The sequence below is a fragment of the Manis javanica genome, chromosome 6, assembly GCF_040802235.1.
Source record: "Manis javanica isolate MJ-LG chromosome 6, MJ_LKY, whole genome shotgun sequence".
Taxonomy (NCBI): Eukaryota; Metazoa; Chordata; class Mammalia; order Pholidota; family Manidae; genus Manis; species Manis javanica.
This window is the reverse complement of record NC_133161.1, coordinates 99517692-99539657: the sequence shown is the minus strand read 5'-3', so window position 1 is coordinate 99539657 and position 21966 is coordinate 99517692. Positions and strand designations below refer to the sequence as shown.

Genomic DNA, 21966 nt, shown 5'->3' with positions numbered 1-21966 from the left:
CTCATGTCTAATGATTCTGGATTAAAGACGCTGAATTTCTCAAACATAAAAATGCTTATTTCCCTGAAAGAACAAGAGTCTTTGTCAGGTTTATGAAATCACATGTTGGGTTACACTGTGCCTGACAGCAATCAGAACATGACATGACTGACATGTGCCCTGTTCCCCATCACATCCCTGCCCTGCCCCTGCCCCACATCTTGCTGAACATGGAGCAGCAAGTGAACATGAACAATAGAAGCATGCCTCTATCCCTCCTAATCCCTCCTTACCTCCTCTAAGGTGGTGTCCGAGATCCCATAGCCGGTCAGGTGCAGCTGCTGGAGGTTCTCCTCCAGGGCCTGGAAGAGCCCTTTCCAGCCATCCCTGTCCGCGTCCTGGGGAATGGTGTATCTCAGCTCGCCCCCACTGCTGTCTCTCAGAAAGGCTTGTGGGATGAAGCTCTGGATCAGAGATGTAGCAGCAGCTGTGGCCCTCGGATCATCGGCCTCCAGAACAGAGGGCTGTCAAAGAAAACCACAAGGAGCCAGGAGGGAATGTAAGTGCTAATATACCAAGGGTGCATCACCTGACTTCACATACACCCACGAATAATTTCAAAATTATTTTGAAAACTCAAAAAGCAGCAAAGTCAAGAGATCCCCTTTTACAACAGGCATTTCAAGGGCTTCCTGCTTAAACAGGACTCTGTGGTAATAAACCTGGAAAGCCATACCCCATGCCCACCTCAGTTACAAGGTCCACTGGGCACGCCTGTGAGAGGTCTGTTCTCATGAGACACCCTCTGTGCTGGGGACGATCACAGAGGTGCCTCTGGCTTCACAGCCTCAGGGTGAAGTCTTCTTCCGAACAAAATAAGGATTCCCACCCACAAAGGAAAGAAGCCGCTTCAGGATGGAAAGGCACTCACCCTGCACTCACCACAGCAAATGGGAGACCGACCTGGGGGGCCACCAAGGGTCAGACAGAGCCACCAGGCAATGGGAGGCAATGGGAGGCCCTCCCCCAAGCCACTTCCACCTGTCCTGCTTGACTTCAGGCAACGATAATTGCCACTGTGGCCAGGATGGGGCCCCTGACATGCACTCTGCATCTCTCAGGGCCCGTGCTGGCTGCCTCTGCACTGTGGTAAGGCCTTAGCCTCCTAAGCAGAGTACCACTGCCAGAAAAATACCTCTAGGATGTCTGGAACATGACGCTGCCTGGCCAGAAACTTCCAGGAAGCCTGTCACCCTCCCATGCTTCTCTCATTAGACTCCTTTGGCATCAAAGGCTCTCGGGCTCACAGGGCTGAGTGCCTTGCCAGCCCCAGGGGATTTATTCACTTCTGGGCCATTGTGCTCTGAGGCGGGCTCTTGTCCAGGGTGCCCCCCAACACCCTGCCCAACCACCAGGAGCTGGGGCAGTCCCCACCCCAGTACTTATGTCACCTATACCCATATAATTATCATCCTCTGCTCCTTCCTTCCCAGGCACACCCTTTTCTTCTGTACTGAGCCCCGGAGGGCCTCATGCAGAGACCACACGCCCTTTGCATCCAGCCCCCAAGACCCACAGTGAGTATGTCCGTGTGGATTCAGAATTAATATTTGGCATGAAGGCTTGAACCCAACGTGTAAAGTGCTGTTCTTGTATAGGAGTCACAGTGTTTCCTGTGCCCACGTAGGGTGCCTGTCCCCCATCCGCATCATTTGCTTACTTGCTTGGTGAGTGTCAGGCTAAGCCCCTGGCCGTGGGCCTCTGTGAGGCAGAAGGGGGGCCCACAGCACCGGAGCTGCCCCTGCTGCAGGATGGCCACGCGGTCGCTGAGCGCCTCTGCCTCATCCAGGTGGTGGGTAGTGAAGATGACCGTCCGACCTGTGTCAAGAAAGGGGGCATCAGAATCACACACAAATGCCCAGAGGGGTGCTGTCATCTGTTCTTCCAAAGGGAGCCCTGGGAGATGATTTAAATCATGGCCAGCTTTCAAATCAGAAAACCATAATCTGTAGCAGTTACTTCATCATAGGTCAGTTTCTCTGAGCCTCCACGTCCCTGAACCAGGGGGGTGCCCACACTTCCCCAGAGGGTAGAGCTGAGCCATGGAGCACACAGTCCCTGTGTCCAGCCTCCACCTCCACCCTGCTCTGAAAGTTCCAGAGGCAGGTCACTGAGCAGATGTAGCCGGTGGCCATCTCCCTCTGTCCCTCTGATTTTGGACAATCATCTCATTCACTAAGAAGAAGACCACATCTTGGAAGAAAAGTAAATGCTGTGCTAAGGCAGGGGAAGCAGCCGCGGTGCATGCTGACACCCTCTGCAGTCTGGGTGATGTCACTGCACACGTGTCTCCATCACATGTGCCCCTCCATGGAGAGGTCAATGGCAGCCTGGCCCTCCAGAGTGGGGAGGGTGGGGACAGCCAGCAGGGAGGTGGGGTCCTGAGCCAGGGCCTCCCCAGAAATAACAACATCACTGAGCCCCATGAACATGGCCACTTTCCACATAAACAAATGTGGAGTTCTTATGTCCCCCATCAATTCTAGCATCTTGTCAGGTTTTGCCACCTCTGCTAGAGGAGGATAAGGCTCAGATTCACCTCAGGAGGGAGGAGCCCGATACTGTAAAAGAAGTTTCTGTAATGTTTACTCCAGTCACATAGACAGATCTTGGGGCTTTTAGCTCTGACATGTGCCCCACTGGCCTACACCAGTCGAGCCCAATTCTAGTTTATAAAATAGAAATAAATGAAAAGACCAGAATTCTCTTTTTATTTTTTTTCTTTGAACAGGCATCTAAAAAGAAACCAGAAACTGTAGACCCAAGAACAGCAGGCAGGGGTGGGCCCATGGCACCCACACTCTCCACAGCTGTGTCCCCAGTACCAAGTCCATCTTCCATACATGGAAGTCTTCAAAGCTAAGAAAACACACTCAGTCCCTCATCTGGGGTCAGGGGCAGCTTGGACACAACTATTAGCTCTACCTTGCAGCTCAGGTGATAGGTCCCCATACAGTGAAGGAGTCTAAGATAAAAGTCACCTGTAATGTAAACTCCAAAAATATGCAGGTTGAGTTCACAGATTTTGATTCATGATGGTTTCTCAGTGGACATTAAGGAAACTTAAGATACATCCCAAACTTCCATCAAATGGTATGTTCTGCCTACTCTCCTCCAAAAATGGTACTTCCCAAATTCACCCTCTCTTGTCCCTTTTAATTAAGATGATGACCTGCCCTCGACTGAGCACCCAGCCATGTGCTTCCATATACAAAATCCTGCGAGATGGTACAAAGTGTCTCCATTTGCAAATGGAAAAACTGAAGCCCAGAGGAAGGTGATCATTTCTCCAGGGTTGTACAGGAAGTGTAGGTAGGAGTGTGATCATGCAGAGGAATTTAGTTGTCCTGCACTCATCTGCTCCAGGATCTTTTCCTTCCCTATTTCTCCTTCTACAGAGGGTTTAAAGTACTGGTGCCAGGGCTGAAGGAGAGCTTGCTCAGCACTGCATGTCATAGCAGACACATAGCCTGAGTAAAGTCCAGGGGCTGAGCCCTGATGGACTGACATTGCTTTAGAGAATCTCTTCCTACCCAGTGGAAACCTTTGTTTTTGTGCATTCCTTAGACTCACCCCACAAAGACGTGGCACAGTTACCTGTAGGCTTGGGACTGTTTCCAGAAAGAGCTACACATTCTGATGCTTGAAAATGTATTTTTCTTCTAGTACCATCTATGTGATCCGTTTACATCTTATTGATTTTGCACTGCGACCAGTGCAGAGACTATAGCAAAGGAGCCTCCACAGACAAACACCTCTGCTAAACGGCCAAGGACAGTGAGAAAAGATTTCAGGTGTAATGACAGATTTTGAAGAACACTGTTTCTGAGACTTTCATCACATCTGGTTTCTATCCATAGCTGCTAGTATGCTCACGACTCAAATGTTCTGTCAGCCAGCCCTTGAAGATTCCAACTTTGGCTTTCACAGCACACAAGTAGCAGGCTGGAGGGACTCACTCATACCGCAGCTCACACAGGCAGGGACGATGAAGTCTATTCATTCCCTGTCTCCTTCATCAGCCCCACTCAGGGTGGCAGGGAAATTATTTAATCCAGCCTAATTAGTTTTAATCTAAAAATGTCAGCAGTCTCTTTCAGAGGAATACAGTCTCTTGCATAGAAAGGTCACAGTTTCTCACTTCTGGTCCTTCTGTTTCTCTCCCCAAAGGACATTCAGGCAAGGGAAACCTGGGCCTTGTGGTCTGGTGGCAGTGGGAAGGGTTCGGATCTACAGGTGCGGTGTGCTCAGCATCCTGTGGGCTCCAGGTGATGGCCGAGGCCACCTGCTGCTGCCCCATCCCTACCTTTAGGGCTTGAGCAGGTCAGAGCACAGAGTTCCCTGCTCTCTGGGCCTCACCTGAGCCCAGGTAGCCACCAGCCCCAAGTCTCCCCCAAGCTTCCAGGCCCATCCCCTACTCTGGGGCAGCATTCCCGCAGTCCCGCCCCCTCTCAGTGCCACACCTGGGGACCAGGGAAGTGAGGGGCACCAACTGCGGTGCTTCCCAGGACCCGGCCCTTGGCTCATCCTCACGGACTTTGATGCGGCTGCACAAGGTCAGAGGAGCCCACGCCCTTGACACGATCTCACTCCTCTGGTGTACCGCCCACCCCAGGCCAGTGCCTAGAAAGGAATAGGAAGCCACGTCTCCCTGCATTTTCCTGCCTCCTCCACACCCTCCTCCACTTCTGGGACAGAAAGACATGGGACTGTCCTTTCGTGTCCCCTTTGTGCCATCCTCCCTCCCTTTGTGCCAGACTTTGACTAAGCTTTAAATGACAGACAGGAGCATCTTGACCACCTTAAAGAGAACTGGATGGCCCAAGTCTTCTGGATGTAGCCCTCCGACTGCTAAAAGACAGGGGGGCTTCCTCCTGGTCCCTTCTCAGCATTTCCTAGGTAGCAGATCTCAATCTCCCCAGGGAGATGGAGACTCCAGGTCAAATCAGAAGGAAATTTTGTACTCAAAAGGCAAAAAAGAACACCAAATGACCTTTAACAATTCCTGAAGTAACCCTGCCGCCTCACTCTCCCACCCTTGCTCAGCAGTCCACACGTGCCTCCCCAGCCCCATAGTTCCTCCCCAATGTGGGTGTCTCCGACGGAAGACCTCCAGCAGGCTTCCCAGCCCTCGGCCTCACAGAAAGAGTCAGAAGCTGGGAATGAGTAACTGCCCACCTGGTGCCCTAAACTGGAAACACCTAACAACACCGGGGAGATGCAAGGCCTCGAAGCCAGGCCCTCATCCCCCGCTGGGCTCAGAGAACTTGCTCTGAATCACATGCCCCTCTCTGTGCCTCAGTATCCTCACCTGAGAAAAGGAGGGCTCGTTCCAGATTATAGTGAGGATGCCTCTCCTAATAATCTGTGATTCCAGAGTGGAACACAATGTGGATGAATACAATTTCAATTAAAACCACATATAGCATGCATTGATAACACCCACTTGCATCACTTTAGGAGCTCAGACACAGGTCAGGAATTCCTACAACTGTGGAGATGTCACACTACAGATTGACCTCTAAGCTCTTGCAAAAATGTCTTTCTGAAGAGGCGATGTATCCTTACAGGATGACCTGGTTCTGCACATGCGATGACGTCCTCTTCCTGGGCCCCAAAACTGCGGGAAGACAAAGCAGAAGGAGGCCGGTGCCTACCTTGCCGGTACTTGAGGAGGATGTCCCAGATGCCACGGCGGGAGCACGGGTCCACCCCACTGGTGGGCTCATCCAGAACCACAGTCCGTGATGGGCCCACAAACGCAATGCCAATGCACAGCTTCCTCTTCATGCCTCCGGATAGGACACAGGTCTGTTTGTGCCGGTGCTGCATTAACTCCACATCCTGAAGCGTTCTGAAATGAAAACAAAGATGTCACTCTTCTCCCAGAAGTCTTAATGCTCCACTTCCAATTTCACTCATAAATGACTTGCAATGACCAGGATCTTTATAAGTCACTGGCACCCTGAGTCCTGACATAGCAGCGTCACCTTCCTGAGGTTCAGATGGAACCCTGCCAAAGGACTAGTCATGACGCCTGCTCAGGGGGCTTGCCAAGTATTCTTTTTAGAAACATTTGTCTCCTCTCTGGAAAGTATCTTTTCCTTCCACTCAAACCTCCTGCCAAGACACCTACATTGCCCCCACGCACTGGTGAGGATGGTGGAATGGCCAGTGCGCTAGTGCGCTGGAGGAGAGAGGCCCAGCTCACGGCACCCCAGCGGGTGGTCTGGAGAGGCCCCAGACTCTGGCCCACATGCTCTAAACTGGACCAGCCCACCTTCCAGCTGAGTTATTGGGAGGTTTCCAGGAAACGCCATGTGCAGAGTAGAAATGATAAGACACATTAATGTGGGAACAAGCCCTCTAATTATTCAGTCTCAAGAGTCATGGTTTAGTATCCCCAGCACAAAGCCAACCTTCCTATGTGAAGTGTCACCTCCTTCTATAGGTCCATGACCTCCTCACAGGCAACCTGTCCACTTTCAGCCGAGGCACCCATTCACTCTGTACAGATGCCTACCCCTCCTGTCACCTCCAAGCCTTACTCATTGCTGGACATCCACTTCGGCAGCACCTTCCCCAAACCTGTCAGTGAGCACTCAGACCAACGCTGACTCCTCCCAGCTGAGGAGTAGGCGATGCACAGCTTCCCGATTGCCAGCAGACAGTCAGAAGGAGGGGACTGGGCGAGAGGGACCAACGGCATGGTCCACACTGCCGAGCTTCAGGAAGCACTGGGTCCTAGAAAGTTGTGGAATCCTAAGCAAAGATGTGGGTGAAACCCCAAGAACTGGCTTGCCTGATCACTAAGTTAATGTCCCAGGTCTGTTTCATGTTTATATACTCCCATCCTTATCCCAAGGGGCAGGCCAGCTCCTCAATGTCTTGCTCAGCCTATGGGCTCTCCTTTACTCCAAGGTTGCAGCACCTCCCCTACCGGTAGCTTCACCCTGCATTTACAGTGGTGTCATGCGCTCCTGCTTTCCATCCCCAGTTAGACACGCCACCAACACCTCCCCACCTGGGTGATGCCAGCACAGCCGAGGAGGAGTCCCTGGTGAGCCCAGCTTAGTCACGTTAGCCAGAGAGCAATTGGCTGAGCAAGCAAGCAGAAAGCCACATCAGGAAGATGTCAGATGTTCCCAAAGTGCAGATATAATAACTTGCTGTGTTAAATCAAACCCCTCTGCTCTGTTTGTTTTAAGTCAACCCGATCTCAGCCACTTACCACAAGCTACACTGGACCTTCCAAATCACAGCTATCCAGTCCCAATGCCAGGCTCCCTACTCTGACCACCACGTGTTAGCCAGCTAACCCCTGCCACCAGCCCTCCCCACCCCCACAAAGCTCCACAGTCCACTGCCACCTGGAGGCACCTCCTCCTCCCTGGGTTGTGGCCCCTATGCCCAACTGCACCCCCATATCTTGGACAGCAGCCCTGCTCCTGCAGTTGCTTCACCCCTTGGGCAGGTCCACGCCTGGCAGGCCACTTCCTCTCTGCCCCAAACACTCACTCTGGGTCTGAAGCATTGTTTCACGTGGACACTGGCTTGTGTCTCTGTTCTCTTTTGTAGCAAAGCTCCCGGGAAGAAGTTCCACTTCCAACTCCACCTTCCATCCTCTGACTTCTCCCCATCTGACTGTGACAGTTGCTGTGGTCAAGGCCCCCAGTGACCTCCACGTACTAAACCCAAGGTTTAAACTTCAGTCTTCATTTGACTTGACCTCAGCAGCACCTGATGCACATGCCCCTGCCTTCTCCCTGCTGACCTTGCCTTCCCTCCCTGGGTCTCCACCCTCCATGCTGGAGTGTCCAGGGCTCAGTCTTTCATGCCCGTGTGGCTACCTGCATACATGACCTCCACCATCTCATTACCACCCAACAAATCAATTCAAATCAGCCTCCACCTGAGTCCCGTGGTGCACGCCAGAATTTCAAGGGCTCATGTGAACTACATGACGTCTCGTAGACTCAGTGGCCTGATAAAGCTCCTCTTTGGACTTTCCTTATCTTCCCGAGGCCAAATTATGGGCCACCCAGTAACGGCCTGACTCTTGACAAACATTCACTCTAAACAGTCCCCCAGGGATCCTACCTCTCGAACGCACATTTTGATCAAGCTGCACATTCAGGAGCCCCAGCAGGTGCTACCACAGCCTGATACGAGTGTGTTGGCTTTAAACCAAATGCTTTCAGTTTTCACTCCCTCTAATTGAGAACTACTGTCCTAAAACATGATCTCACTCTCATTGCTTTTGCGCAAATTGGCTGCGTTGCTAGGTAACACACAGCCAACTGATAACTATTAAGCTGGTCTGCTCCCAAATAAGACAAAGCCCCTGTGGCTTTGTTAGGGACCTGATTTAGGTCCAATCACAATCACATAGTTAGCTGTGGTACAGAGCAGAGGCACTTTTTTAATTAAAATAGGTGACCTGTGACTTGTTTTTAAAAATTAGGTTGCACGTACCCAATTTTCCCTTTACTAATGTGAGGCCATTTCTCATGAAGTACCCACTCCGATTTAGGATAGACTTAAATCGCACAAAGTAAGTGTTTCCCCTGTATATCCAAGCCTCCGCTGTCATTAGTATGATTATTATAATAGCCACTTCTAAAGACGTAGGGAGATGTGAACCAGCCGCCCCCTCTGCAGTACAGAACAGCCTCAGATACCCACTGAACCTGCCCACAGTGTGAGCTCTGAGACAGGGGAAAAGAAGAAACCAGCATACATAAAATGTGCAGCACCATCCAGGATTTTATGGACATTTCCCAAGAGGTTTGTTCCATCAGCTCAGACTTAATTCACATGTGACCCTCAGGGTGTGAGTATCTACCCAGCAAGAGCTTTGATTTGTTCCCACCATCCTACAGCCTGTCCCGAAGCCCAACAATGGATTTCAAGCTGATGCGAGCCAAGACCCCGGCCTGGTGGGTGCCTCTGGAGAAGCACACCACCACCGTCCAACGTCACTCTCCACAGGAGATCTCAGGGTCACCTACAGCATGGGCTTCCCTGACACTCCGCTTTCAGACCCTGACCCCTGAGTAATACACGTGCCTCCCCCACATGGTGGGTTTGCTGTCTGGTTTTGTTGTTTCTTATCTCCAACAAGACAACACTGCAGTACTGGCTAGCTGCCTCTCTGGGATCCCGTGTGTGCAACTGGACCATCTCTGACCCCATTACAGGAACTGATGGTCCAGACACGGGCTCTGTAGTGAGCCAGGCTCCTTCGGTCCCCATGCCATGGTGGTGTGCCCACCTGCCATGGCTCAGGGACTGTATTTTTAAGTTATTGTCACCCTTGTTCACTGTCTTCACTCCTCAGACTCATGGAACCCCCTAGTGGGGGTCTGAGCCCCAGCTGGGGCAATGAGGCCAGAAATTGGGCCAGAGTACCACTTCCCTTCCTCCTCCAAGCAAGCCTGCACATCCCAGGTGCCTATACCCCAAGATTCTGCAGCTCAGCAACCCACCCAGGGGAGAGGAGCCATGTGAACCTTGCCCTAGGGGGTCTAGGCCAAACCCTGCCTCCCTGAACCTCAGCCCCCTCAGGTACAGGGCCCTACCTGTGTGCCTATTGCGCAGGAGTGCCCACACATGTCAGATGCCTACAGCTTGGCCCCAGGGGTACCCAGGGAAGAGAGGTGCTAAACAAGTGCCTGTCTCCTGTCACCACGTGGACAGCGTGGGCCAGGCTGGGAGCTCTGCTGGCTGCTGGGCCCTGGCTTTGGACACCTCTTCCCTCAAACTCTCCTCAATAAACCAACTCCCCATTTTCTTCTCACTCCACTCCCCAGATTGGCTCTCTTATTTCGAGAAACAATATCACGTTCCGCTTGCCTGGGCAGAAACCTGGGACTGTCCCAGGTCCCCTTTGCTCTCAACCCCACATTGGATCAGCCCCTCTCCTGCCCCCTCACCCTCCTTGGACCCTTCTGGCCCCTCTGCCCTTACAGCAGAAGCCCCCTGCCTGGTGACAGCCTCTGCCCAGACAAGTGAGGCCACTTTTCCAGGTCCCTCAGCAATGCCAAGTGTCCTCACACCTGCTGGCTGTCCATAGGACAAACTCTAAAGCCAAGGGGGATGGAAAGGTGGACCAAAGCAGGGATTAAGTGCAAATGGCCAAGAGGAGTGTGGAACTCCACCTCCAGGAAGATCAACAAAGGTGCATGGAACACATAACGGTCTTAAGGCTCGTCCTTCCTTTGTTTGTTACTGAACCATGAAGGTCGAATTCCAGTAAAGTGGAAATACACGTTTTTTTATGTTTCTTGTGCTGAAGAAATAGGGTCACACAGAATGAAACACCAAGACCCTGCATCTTTGCCTTCATTAATGAAATGCAGACTATAAATACTAATTTTTAAAAATTAAGCTGGCAAAACTATTCTTAGATAACAATAAGCAGTAATGAGCAGCAGTAACCAGCTTCCTGTTTTCCTGAGATCAGTACAGTTAATCATGCATGTTTACACATGGGCCACCACCCCTCCTAGCAACTCTTCTGCTTTGTGCTGTCAGTCAAACTGAGGGTACCCAGAGTCCAGCTCTGACCTCCTGGCCCAAGGCCACACCCCTCAGACAGGGCAGCTGCCCACCTGACCACTAACTATTTCCCCAGTCAATGGCTCTGCATGGGATACCTGCTTCCACCCCCCACTGCCCTTGACTCAGCTGCCCCACCACCCGCTCCATCCTCCCAGCCTCCTCTCCCTGAAATGCCACCTTGTGTTCTGGCCACGGGCCCTTGGCTTCTCCCCTCTCCCTGTTGTCCAAGCATGTGTCTGCCTCTGGGAGGGGCTCTCCCTTTGCCACGGGTTCCTGGGTCTCCCCCTCCCACCCCTCCCCAGATGCGTGCTCTCCGCTCAAGTCTTCCTCATGTGGTTCCATGTGGAAATGCACTCAGCTACCACCTCAACTCCCCCCTCCCTACTTTGGGCAGCCAGGTGGTCATAGGACCTGCCCCTTCAACTCTCAACAGCCTCCAAATCTGGACCCCACCCCACTGGCACAGCTGTGAACCAGGCTCTCACCACCACCTGCTCACATGGCTCCTCTGTCTCCAGCCTCCCCGTGGCCATGCTGTCTGCTCTGCTGCGACAAGACAATCTTCTCAGTCACAGGCTGCTGGCCCTCCCCTGCCCGTGACCACCTACTTGCATGGGAAATTCCAGCACCTCTGCATGACCAGTTGGGCTTTGTACAGCTGGCTTTCCATACCCCCAGTTCTGTCATTCAGGACACCCCCAAGAACACTTGTTCTAGACACCACCAACCTGTGCCTTACTCCCCACCTGTGCTTATATGTGCCCACTTTCCCACCCTTGCTCACCTGTACCCACTCCCCACCTCTGGCCTCCTGCACCCCACTTTTCTACTTGCACTCACCTGCACCCACCTGTGCCCCTCTCCCCACTTGTGCTCACCTGCGCCCACTTTCCCACCTGTGCTTACCTGAGCCCTACTCCCCACCTGTGCTCACCTGAACCCCACTCCACCACCTGTACTCACCTGCTCCCACTCCCCACCTGTGCTCACCTGAGCCCACTCCCCACCTGTTGTCCCCTGTGTCCTTCACCCCACCCATGCTTACCTGTGTCCCACTTCAAAGACAAATCACATCAAATTCAATGTCTTCCCTGAGAAGCCCTCTCTGTATGCCCAGTGTAGGAGGCTGTCATAACCCACACAGTTAAAACTGTTTGCTAAATTCTCTCTTCTCATAAAGACACCAAAGACTTTTCCAAAGTGTCCCCTTCATGCCCTTCCCCAGTTTACAGGGGGCAGAGGGAGCAGGGGACACCAGTACTGACTTATCGACATGCTGGCGGAGCTCGCTCTGGGTCCACTGTGGTGCCTTGATGGAAGCGAAGAGCAGCAGGTGTTCCAGGACAGTGAGGTTGTCAAACAGGATGTCCTGCTGGGGACACACCCCCAGCTCCATTCTGATCGTGGACAAGTCTGTCTGCATGTTCTTGCCATTGATGATGATGGCCCCAGAAGTGGGAGGGTAGAGTCCTGTCAGCATGGATCTACCAGAGAGGATAAGTCAGCAGGGCACACAAGAGGGCTGCCCAACACCAGCAACCCGATGGCTCCTGAGCAATGCTCACATCCTGTGAGGAGCACACCCTGACCTGTTCTCTACACAGTCAATGAAAAGTTGGAATGTTGTTGTCTGTCCTGCTCTTAGACATGTGGGCTTATGATAGATGTTGCAACATAGACTAGTATGGCTACACGGCGGATTATAAATCCAACTTTTCTTTTACAGATGAGACAGGTATAGAAACAGCATATTCCCTAGTCCTCATAACCAGACAATGCACGGACCTGGACGCCCAGCACTGCAGCCAGGCCTTCCTTCTGCCATGCCTGCTCCCATCCCTGCCCATCACTACAGCTCAGTGGCTCATCTCTGGAAGCTCACTGGTCTACTTGACCAAAGGAAGCCTGAGGACTGCCCAGCTCTGCTGCCTTGTTTCAGGAAGTTTATCTTTTAAGGTTTTAGACTGATTTCTTACTGCTAAAAAATTACACATGTACCTTCCATGGTACGCAGCAAATCCATTCCTGAGGACTTATGCAACTGACAGTAACACTTGCGTGTCCACAACCGTGCTAACACGATTGTTCTGCCAACAACTGGAAACAACCTCAATCTCACCAACAGGGGAAAGGATAGAAAGCATGGTGCTTCCTCAGAGTGGGATCCTAAGGGCCCAGCAAATGATTTGCCATGTTGTACCCAGTGAAAACTGCCAGGCATGATCCCTTTTACGAAATTCCAGAACATTCCAGGATATGCAAACTGTTTACAGTGACCAATTGCGGGCTGTGGTCCCTTGGGGGCCACGGTCACAGTGGGCATGGGGAACCTCAGAGAGAGTGGGAATTCTCTACACACTTGAACAGTATCATTTCTCATACATGAATTACACCTCCACCAACTTGCTTATCAGCTGTTTGCTATTTTATTTGCAAACTTCTTTGGGAACACCGTAGATCAGGGTGTACACATTCTATATGTGTCTCAGAGCTTTTTTATTTTAAATACTGACAACCTGTCCATTAACTGCCCTTTCAGCCTGTTGTCTGAGAGCTGCCAGGGAGGGACAACCCTGTAGGATGACTCAGATGCACTTCAGACACACACTGAGGGTGATGCAGTCAGGGACCCTCAAGCATCATAGAGAAGCTCCCTATCTAATACTCGTCATTCCACTTAACACCAACACCAGATTTTCCTTGTAAAAAATGTGCATTAGAGTACATGTGGAATGCTGGGTTTCTGAGTAATTATTCACATAATGTTTATCTTCCCCATCTGAAAACCCTAAAAATCTACTCAGCGGAATCTTCAGCTCTGTTTCAGCATCTGAGGAAAGAAGAAAACATTCCATTTCTTTTCTTTCCATTTGTTTTCTATATGAGATCGCTGAAAACTGATAAATATTATTTTTCCACCTTTCTTAGTATGTTCAAAGCAAATAGTCCTTTTCACTTTTTTAACTAAGCATACTTTAGTCCTCCTAAAAAGGAACAAAAAGGAAGTGACTCGTTTAAAAGAGAAATTTGGCCATTTTGGTGGGTTAGCCCTACACAAGTCCATTTGCATAGCCAACTCAGGGCTGCTTTGTGAATCATGAACATTTGACTTCATTATTCTCTGGGATCACCTGACTTGATTCCTCTGTCAATCTGGATCTCAAACCAAAAGTCAAGTCTTCAAAAGAACATCACCACACAAAATGCAGAACAGGAAAAAATAATACTCAGGTGTTTAAAAAATTTGAAAACATCATTCCAAACTTCATCTTCCTTTAATAGGCAAACAAAATAAAACTTAGTTGTAGGAAAATGAAAATTGCCATAGGATTTCAAAATCTAAAGTCAAAACATGGTGAATTACTTACAGGGAACAAAAGAAGAATTAAAGAAAAATAATCCACCTGCCACCCCTCTGAGTCAGCTGCAGACCATGGGGCAATTTCCAGGCATGGGCACAGCCACTCTGGGGGGAGGGCTGGCTTCCCTTGGTCTCTAACCCCTGTAGACTCAAACACAAGGAGAAGAAAGGACATGTAGCCTCCTATCTCACAGGTAAACTGAGGGTTTTAAGAATCAAAGGCCCTTGTTCATGAAGGCGAAGCAGACGTACATGATGGTGGTCTTCCCGGCACCGTTGGTCCCCAGCAGGGCTGTGATCTGGTGTCTGTGGAAGGTGAGCGTCAGGTCTTGCACAGCCGCCTTGTGGCCCTTGTATACCTTAGTCACAGATATCATGCGGACGCCCAGGGAACCTCCTTCATGCTTTCCTTTCGTGTTTTGCTGCAATGACCCTGAGAGGAAGGCACAAATTCACCCAGAGAAGACTTCGGGGGGCCCCAAAATGATGCTCATGCTTTGTAATGTCATATTCCACCCTGCCCTTGGATTCTAGCTCTGTGAGAACACAGAGATTCAAAAATCCTCTTCACCAAAATCAGGAGGCAAATTATATAACGGCAAAATTAAATGAATCACTGATTATAAGGTTTGTACCCTCATGTCATTCATTTTGTAGGTAAATAAAAATAAACACACCCATGTGTGTCTGCAGAGGGAAAATGACAGGCAGGTTACACACCAAAATGGCCATGAGGGATAGTCTCCCAAGAAGGCGAGCACTTATAGGCACATGTTGTGTTCCAAATTCTCTAAAAAATGCACATATGCTTAGAGGGGGCTGTAAACTACAGGTAACACCCTGGGGTTCTTGGCCCACCAGCTAAATATCATGGGGGATTCTTTCTTGCAACCCGCTAGATGTTCTCCTGAGCCCACAGCACCTGAGGGGAGGCCGCTAGGGGGCGGTGCACACAGTTACAGAGGCTCAACCAGAACCGAAAACAAGAACCAAGGCTGACCAGAAGGTAAACGCTGCGCCCAGTAAAAGCAGTCTTCACAAACCTTACCGTCAAAGTTCTCAGTGGAGAAGATGCCAGAACCCAGAGCACGCTGTCTTCTCACCACCAAACCACACAGAGTCTTCCAATACGATGTGGTAAAGGGAAAATACCATGGTTTCCTTAAACCAAAAGTTCCTAAAAAATAAGATACAATTAAAATCAGTTTAAGTTTTTTACTCTTTAGAAGAATATCCTTATAATAGAACATCTTAACTAATTAATATAAAATGGTATTTCGTGTTAGCGTGGCCCATGCATATCCTGTGTAGGAACCAGTGACTATCCGAAGCTCAGTGTTAACCGCAGAGTGCGGGGCCGCCTTGCAGCCTGCCCCAGGGCTGTGGACAATGCCCCTCTCATCCACTTCCCCAGGAGGCCTTCTGAGCAGGGATTCAATAAACAGGCAGCTATTTAGCAATAGAAACGGTCTTGAGTGCTTGCTGACATTCCCCAGAGTACAGCCTGGCCCCTCACCATTGCCCTTTAACATAGCTGCTCCTCCTTTGTCTGTCTTTGATGTTTGCATGGATTACTAGACAAGGATTCAAAGCATAATGGAATTAATCAATTAAAACTTCTACAAAGAAAAATAACTCACAATGTTAACATTCCCAATTGAGACATATCAACGTTCTTCAAACACTGCCTCCAAATTCGCATCACCCACTTAATGGTCACTGTGCCCTCACTATATGTGGAAATGAATGGATTTAATTATCAACACTTCTTATTTTCTTTGAACACACCCATTCTAGCTTGAATATGATGAGTAGTCTCAATTCTACAAGCAACTGAAGAGGTAAAGGGCTAACATAAGGCAAGATGTCTGCACTGTGGACATCAAGCAAAGGAGAGTCACACACCCAACACACAATAATCAGATCAACATACAATAATAAGCAAGAGGGAGGGAAATGCGTGGCCTGTCACCTTTCAAAATGAAGGAAAGTGTGGAGCTGGTGTACAGTCTCATAGTTACAATCTTTTATGGGTTGAATTGTGTCCCCCAAGTTCATATGTTGAAATCCCAACCCCCAATAACTCAGAATGTGACTCTACCTGGAGAAAGAGCCTTTCAATAGATAAATAAGGTTAAATGAGGCCATAGGGCAGGTCCTAATACCATGTGGCGTATGTCCTTATAAGAATAGATCAGGACACAGACACACACAGGGATGGCCACGTGAGCACACAGGGGTAGAGGCCCATCTAGATGCCCAGAAGAGGCTTCAGGAGGCCCTGCTGTGTGATACCTTGATCTAGGACATCCGGCTTCGAGAAGGTGAGGGAATAAATGTCAGTTTTGCAAGCTTCCCAGTCTGTATTCTGGTACAGAAACCCTGGGAAACTAACGCAGGCAGGGTGTGCTCCCAAACCAAACAAACCAAGGCTCCATGTGCAGAAAGCATGGATCCTCACGCATATTACAGGTGCACCCACACGCTCTCTTCTGGGCACCACCTGTCTTTAATCCACATGGTCCTGCAAACCCCCGATGTGGGGGTGCTATTATTGCCTTTCCCTTCCCAGCTGCACTCATCTGAGGACACCAGGCTGGTGAGCTGCAGAAGCCACATGATTGAACCCTGCTGGCCTCAGTACCTGCCTCTCTGGACACATGCACACAACAGTGAAAATACTTCCTGTTGCCCCTTCAAACAAGCCAGGAGATGTGTCTTTCTCATCTGCACCCACTTTCATTAGCTAGTTAATGGGAATCACAGAATAAGCCCCTGTGTGCAAGCAGGGATGACTAGTCTGTGGAAATGAAAGGCAGCAATAAGCAAACAAATACATTGGAAAACTTGTCCAAATGCTGTCAGGTGCTTTGCACCCCTTCATGCCCACCAAGCCACAGTCTTCTGTGGAGGGGCCTCACTCAGGTGGGCATGAGCAAGCGAGCATATGCAGGTAAGCAGCTGACAGGGAGGCAGCACCACCTGTTGGAAGGGCAAGTGGGACTCAAACACCCCAGGGCGTGACAACCTAGCAGCTGCAGAGGGGCACTGAGAAGCAGGCAGGAGTTACAAGGCATCAGATGGTCCAGGTAAGCCTGAACTGGGGTCATGGCCACAGGGCTGGAAAGGTGGGAGAGAGTGGAGAGGCCCTTCCCAGTTAGAAAAAAGGAATTAGAATTAAATTGAATGTTAAAGTCGATTTGTTAATTAAACCATCCCTGCTCTAACCTGTTTGGACTTTTAAAATCCTCCTAGTTAATCAATCTAAATGAATGCCAAATCCAGGTCAGTTCAGTGTCCGCTCTGCCTCTGAGCCCTCCTCTGCAGCTTCCTTTTCCTTCTAAATTCAAAATTGCTTTGTGTGCACACTCTAAAAGCCATGCACAACCTCCCATTGCCAAACACAACTGGGCACATTAACATGTGCAAAAGCCCTCAGTTTACACTAAGCATTTCTCAAGGAGAACTGTCCCCTGGCTCATGCAGGCCAGGAACTAATTAGCATTGCCCCCAAAACCTACAGTAATAAAAGCAGAATCAATGAAATTTCGTAGATCAAGTGGCATCAAATTTAACTTGAGCACATGAAGAAGAGTGTCTGAAACAGAGAGTCTTTGAGAGGCTGGGTGCTTCCCTGTGAGCTCACCAACCACTAACTCTGAGCTCTGCAGGCCAGGGAGGGATGAGATGCTGCATCCCCAGGGGACCCGCAGGCAGATATTGTGGGGGGGAAGTGTTGGGGTCAGAACCTATCCCACTGCTTTTTGAAAAAGAAAGGTGGAAGAAATGGAGAGAAAGGCATTCATGTGGGAGGTGTGTATATGTGTCTGTGTGTGGGTGTGTGCAAGACAGAGAGTAGGTTGTCACCACCACCACCACCCCCCACATGGGGAAAGTCCTCCTACAGGCCAGGAAGCAGGGGAAGAGGGGAAAACATGAGCAAGAGCCTTTCCTGTGGTTTCCACGGGAAGAAACAGGAGAGGACACTTAAGATCTAGCCTCTAAGCACATTCCAAGGATCAGTAATTGCATGACTTAAAAAAAAGGAAAATATTCACTGTCATCTTCGGCCACGTCTGTGCCTTCTTATTCTTAAATCTGTGTTGTAAAGATCTTGGCATTTTGATCTTTTACTCAGGAATAGACTCTGGTCTTGCTTCCTAACTACCCAATAGCTAAAAGCTAAGATTGGTGGCACAATCTCAAATAGAATATAAAACCTGCACTGGGCCCTCCAAGTACAGTGAGGGAGGTGGGCACTCGCCACTCAAATGCAGCTTCCAGGCCCTTCTGTCTTTGCTTCTGTGAGGCGTCAAATCCCATCTAGTGGGAATCAACGTGGTCGAGATTCCAGAACATGTGCAGCCTGATGAAGGGGTGAAGACATGCCCCAGGCAAGGTCCACCCAGGGGGATTTAGAGAGACTTAGAGTCTATGAGCAGAGACTTGTGCCTGGTAGGATGTGGCGAGGAAGACCTGGTTTTCAAATAACTAAAAGCTCTAGTTCATGAGTAACTGTTGCCAGTGACATTAAGGAGTAGAAATTCACCATGAGAACCATGGGATTGCAGGTATGTGTGCATGGAGACAACAGGCAGGCACGCTGACCTTCCTCTAAAGGGCAGTCACAGCGAGGAGCCTGAAGGCATCTAAGAGTGAGCCAGCGACAGAAGATGGCCATGGTCCTGCAGACCATGGTTTTCCCAGTGCAGTGCGGGCAAGTCCACAGTGTGGCCCACAAGGCCACGGTCTTTCCTAAAGATCACCAAGTTTGGCATTTAGGTTGCCTGACCCACCAAGGAAGACAGCTTTCCCTTATCCTCCAAACCCCAAGTTGGCCTTATTTACCTTTCAGGAAAACAGAAAATGCTCTTCTGAAAACTGGTTTGGCTGAGAGTCCCCAGCCGCATGAGGCCAGGGAGGCTGCACGTGGTCTCCCAGGTGGGTGTGCCTGCCACTGCTCAGTTTTCCTTGGCCCAGCCACCTTCCTCAGGTGCTCACCCAATTCCCTTTCTTGCCTTGAAATATGACCCAGAAAATGGCACGTCTGCACACCAGACACCTCCCTTTTTTTTTTTTAATTTGCTACCTTACAAGCTTCCAAGTGTGCAGGTGAGCAGTGGGAAATCCATTCACACTGTTGTGCAGCCAACCTGCAGAACTCTTCATCTTGCAAAGTGGAAACCGTCCCCATTAAACAACTGCCCCAGCCCAGGGCTGAAGAAGGAAAGCCCTCAGACCTCACACTGCTCTGCCTCTGACTTGGGCCTAAGGATCTGCTTCCGTGGGACTCCCGTCTAGTGCACTGGAGGGCCACAGAGGGGTGGGGGGGAGCCCCAGCTAAGTGTCAAGAATCCTCGTGTCCAACTTGAATAATGGCAGTATTGCCACCAGGTTTCTCACCCTGCAAGTCCTGATGATTGCAAGGAAAATTCAGATCTTTCTGGATTCCTGGCTGCACTATATGCTTATCTCGGCATTGCTGAGGTCCACCTGTTGCTGCTGGTCTTTATGCTCATCTGCAGAGTCTGAGACATCGCCATGCCATGTCCGAAAACAGATTCTGTTTTATTAATTGTGTGTGCAAAGAGTGTGAGTCCCTTTTTTGGCAAATCCAGGATTTCCTTCTCCTTGTGAACGATTGTTTCCTGCTTCCTTTGGTCTCCCTGCTGTCTTCCTATCAGGCAGAGCACAGTCCTTGGGCCCAGCTGTGTGACCTCCAGGCTGACCCTGCCCCTCTTCCCTGCCCCTGGCGACCCCAGCTCCTCCTGCCACTGCCCTCACCTCCTGCAGCGTTTCCTCTCTCCCCAGTTTCTCCCACATTTCAAACCGACCTCCTATGTGCAGTTTGTAACAGCCTTTCTCGTGTTAACTGGCTACTTTTTCATACCCAGCTGCTTCCCACCCAGTTTCTTTTCACTTTGGCTTTCCGGATCAATTTTTTTAATCTCTTATCTCCCACAGTCCACTTTTTCTTTAATTTTACTCAAACTATCAACACAATACAATCTAAATTTTCCAAAATGAATCACACTTCTTTCTTATGCTCTCTTTCTAGCTCTCGGGGACCATGTATTCCTGCTTTTATGCAAAAGAGTCTTTTTAAGGACCCATTTTATTTTTGTTTTTACTCCTGAAATGACGCATGACTCTCCAAGTCTGTAATAGGATTTTGTGAACAGAATCAACTGTTTTTTTTTCTTCTGTCACTCCATTTCCTTTCTGTAGATGAGTGGAGTCTCTTATTCTTTAAATTCTTAATTTTAAAAGTTAGACACCACTTCAAATATGCACTTGCTTTTGAAAGCATAGAGCCAGAATCATTAAGTAATTTCAGCAAGAACATATACTACCATCAAAATGCTATTTTCTAAAGATTGGGAAAACTGTTTCTAAATATTTTATATCAAATGAACCGATCATAAATGTCACTTTTGCTTTTTTGGGGTGACCCAGGCACGTGGCACTTGGGCGTCCTCCCCCACTAATTAGCAGGGAAACCATTTCTGCCCTCCGGTCGCCTCCAGGGTACACTGGCCAAACCAGGTCAGAACCAGCAGCACTGGAGAAATCCCACATCCATGACACACTGACAGTGCTGGGTTTGGGGTGATACTTGGCCTGCAACCCCTACACAGACCCCTCACTCTCGGCCTGGCTTCTACTGAGCCCTACCCCAATGACCTAGTTGATAGCAGGTCCCCTCACCCTGCTCGGATGTTCTCTGAGCCTCTGCCTGACCGTGATCCCCAGGGGCCAACAGCACATGTGCCTCCAGGCCCCCATCCTGATGCTGGAACCAGGGTCTTTGCTGTCCAGCTAGCAGAGTACACCTGCTGGGGAGCTGTGTGGAGGCTCAGGGGTCCACCCAGCACCCGGGCTCTTCTGTCCTCCCATGACCTTTGTTGTCTGACTGGGATTTCAGAAGCAATAGCTTTTCCTCAGGCGTTCACAGCTGCCTTTAAGACACACCCTCGAGCTCCCTTTTCTGATGTCTTATTTAAAGAATAAATCATTATGTTAATATTCATGTATATTAGTTCACAGTGCTTCTACGTTTATGTTCTCATGTTTTAAAGTGCAGAATTCTTACCAGGAATCAAGTTGCTCAAGTACCACCCACATAAAAAATAGATGCCTGAATCCAAGAGAATTATCCAGCAAACCCAACCGAATGCCATGCCCACTTGCTCCGGAGACTGGTACATATTATTCCACTGAATCCCTGCAAGGAATGGGAAGGTCAGAGTTAGAAACACACATCCCCGTGCCCTGTAAGTTTAGGCAAGGTGAGTCCATTAGCTGTGGAAGCTCAAGCCTGGCTGAACGCAGCTAAAACAACACCAGGGGCAACACCACTGGTGATAACTCTTCAAATGAAATGTTATCTTGCTGAATTTCACATTTATTTCAAGAACAGCAGGTGGTGTTACCTTCAAAAACACTTTAATATCTAACATTTAGGAACTTTTTTAAATATTGCTTTGTTTATATAAAGAATTATTTGCTTAATGAAAATGTAAATAAGCATATACACACATATATATGGGAAATAAGCATATTTTCTTAAATAAAGGAGACTCTTTGGAACCCAAACTCTAAATCACATTATTCTCTCTGCTTTTGGAAAATACATGAACAGGTTATATAAGATCCGGGGTGGGAAAGAATCATTATTTTCTTACAATACATTTGTGATTTTTGGCTGGATTAAAACACAGTTCATTTTAAGAAAAGCATTCCTCTTTCTCAGTTTTCCTATAGAAGTAGCCTAGAACTCCATAAAATAGGTGTTTTAACATTGTGTACTTGCAGGAATTTGGTCCAAAAGACTCAAAGCCTGTTGATCCAAATTAGTTTGAGGATGAGTTTGAGGAATTCAGGAGGCATCATTTAGTTACTCATCTGTTTAGCATAGCTGTAGTTCAGTACAGCTGGGAATGGGCCAACATGTTCTACTGAAAAGTCGGAGAACTAGTGTTGAATTAACCAGCAAATGTGAC

The 21966-nt window shown here is 49.4% G+C and overlaps 1 protein-coding gene across 1 annotated transcript in view; it reads right to left on the bottom strand.

Annotated features, from left to right (window-relative positions):
• ABCA13 (ATP binding cassette subfamily A member 13) overlaps positions 1–21966 on the bottom strand; it is a 361430-nt gene that overhangs the window by 182354 nt on the left and 157110 nt on the right. Inside the window, exons 35-41 of the mRNA XM_073239122.1 lie at positions 21057–21188; positions 15012–15140; positions 14216–14396; positions 11868–12086; positions 5697–5893; positions 1700–1857; positions 273–503 (exon numbers count right to left, since the gene is read on the bottom strand). Of these exons, the coding sequence (XP_073095223.1) occupies positions 273–503; positions 1700–1857; positions 5697–5893; positions 11868–12086; positions 14216–14396; positions 15012–15140; positions 21057–21188 (1247 nt within the window). The remainder of the gene's footprint in view (positions 1–272; positions 504–1699; positions 1858–5696; positions 5894–11867; positions 12087–14215; positions 14397–15011; positions 15141–21056; positions 21189–21966) is intronic.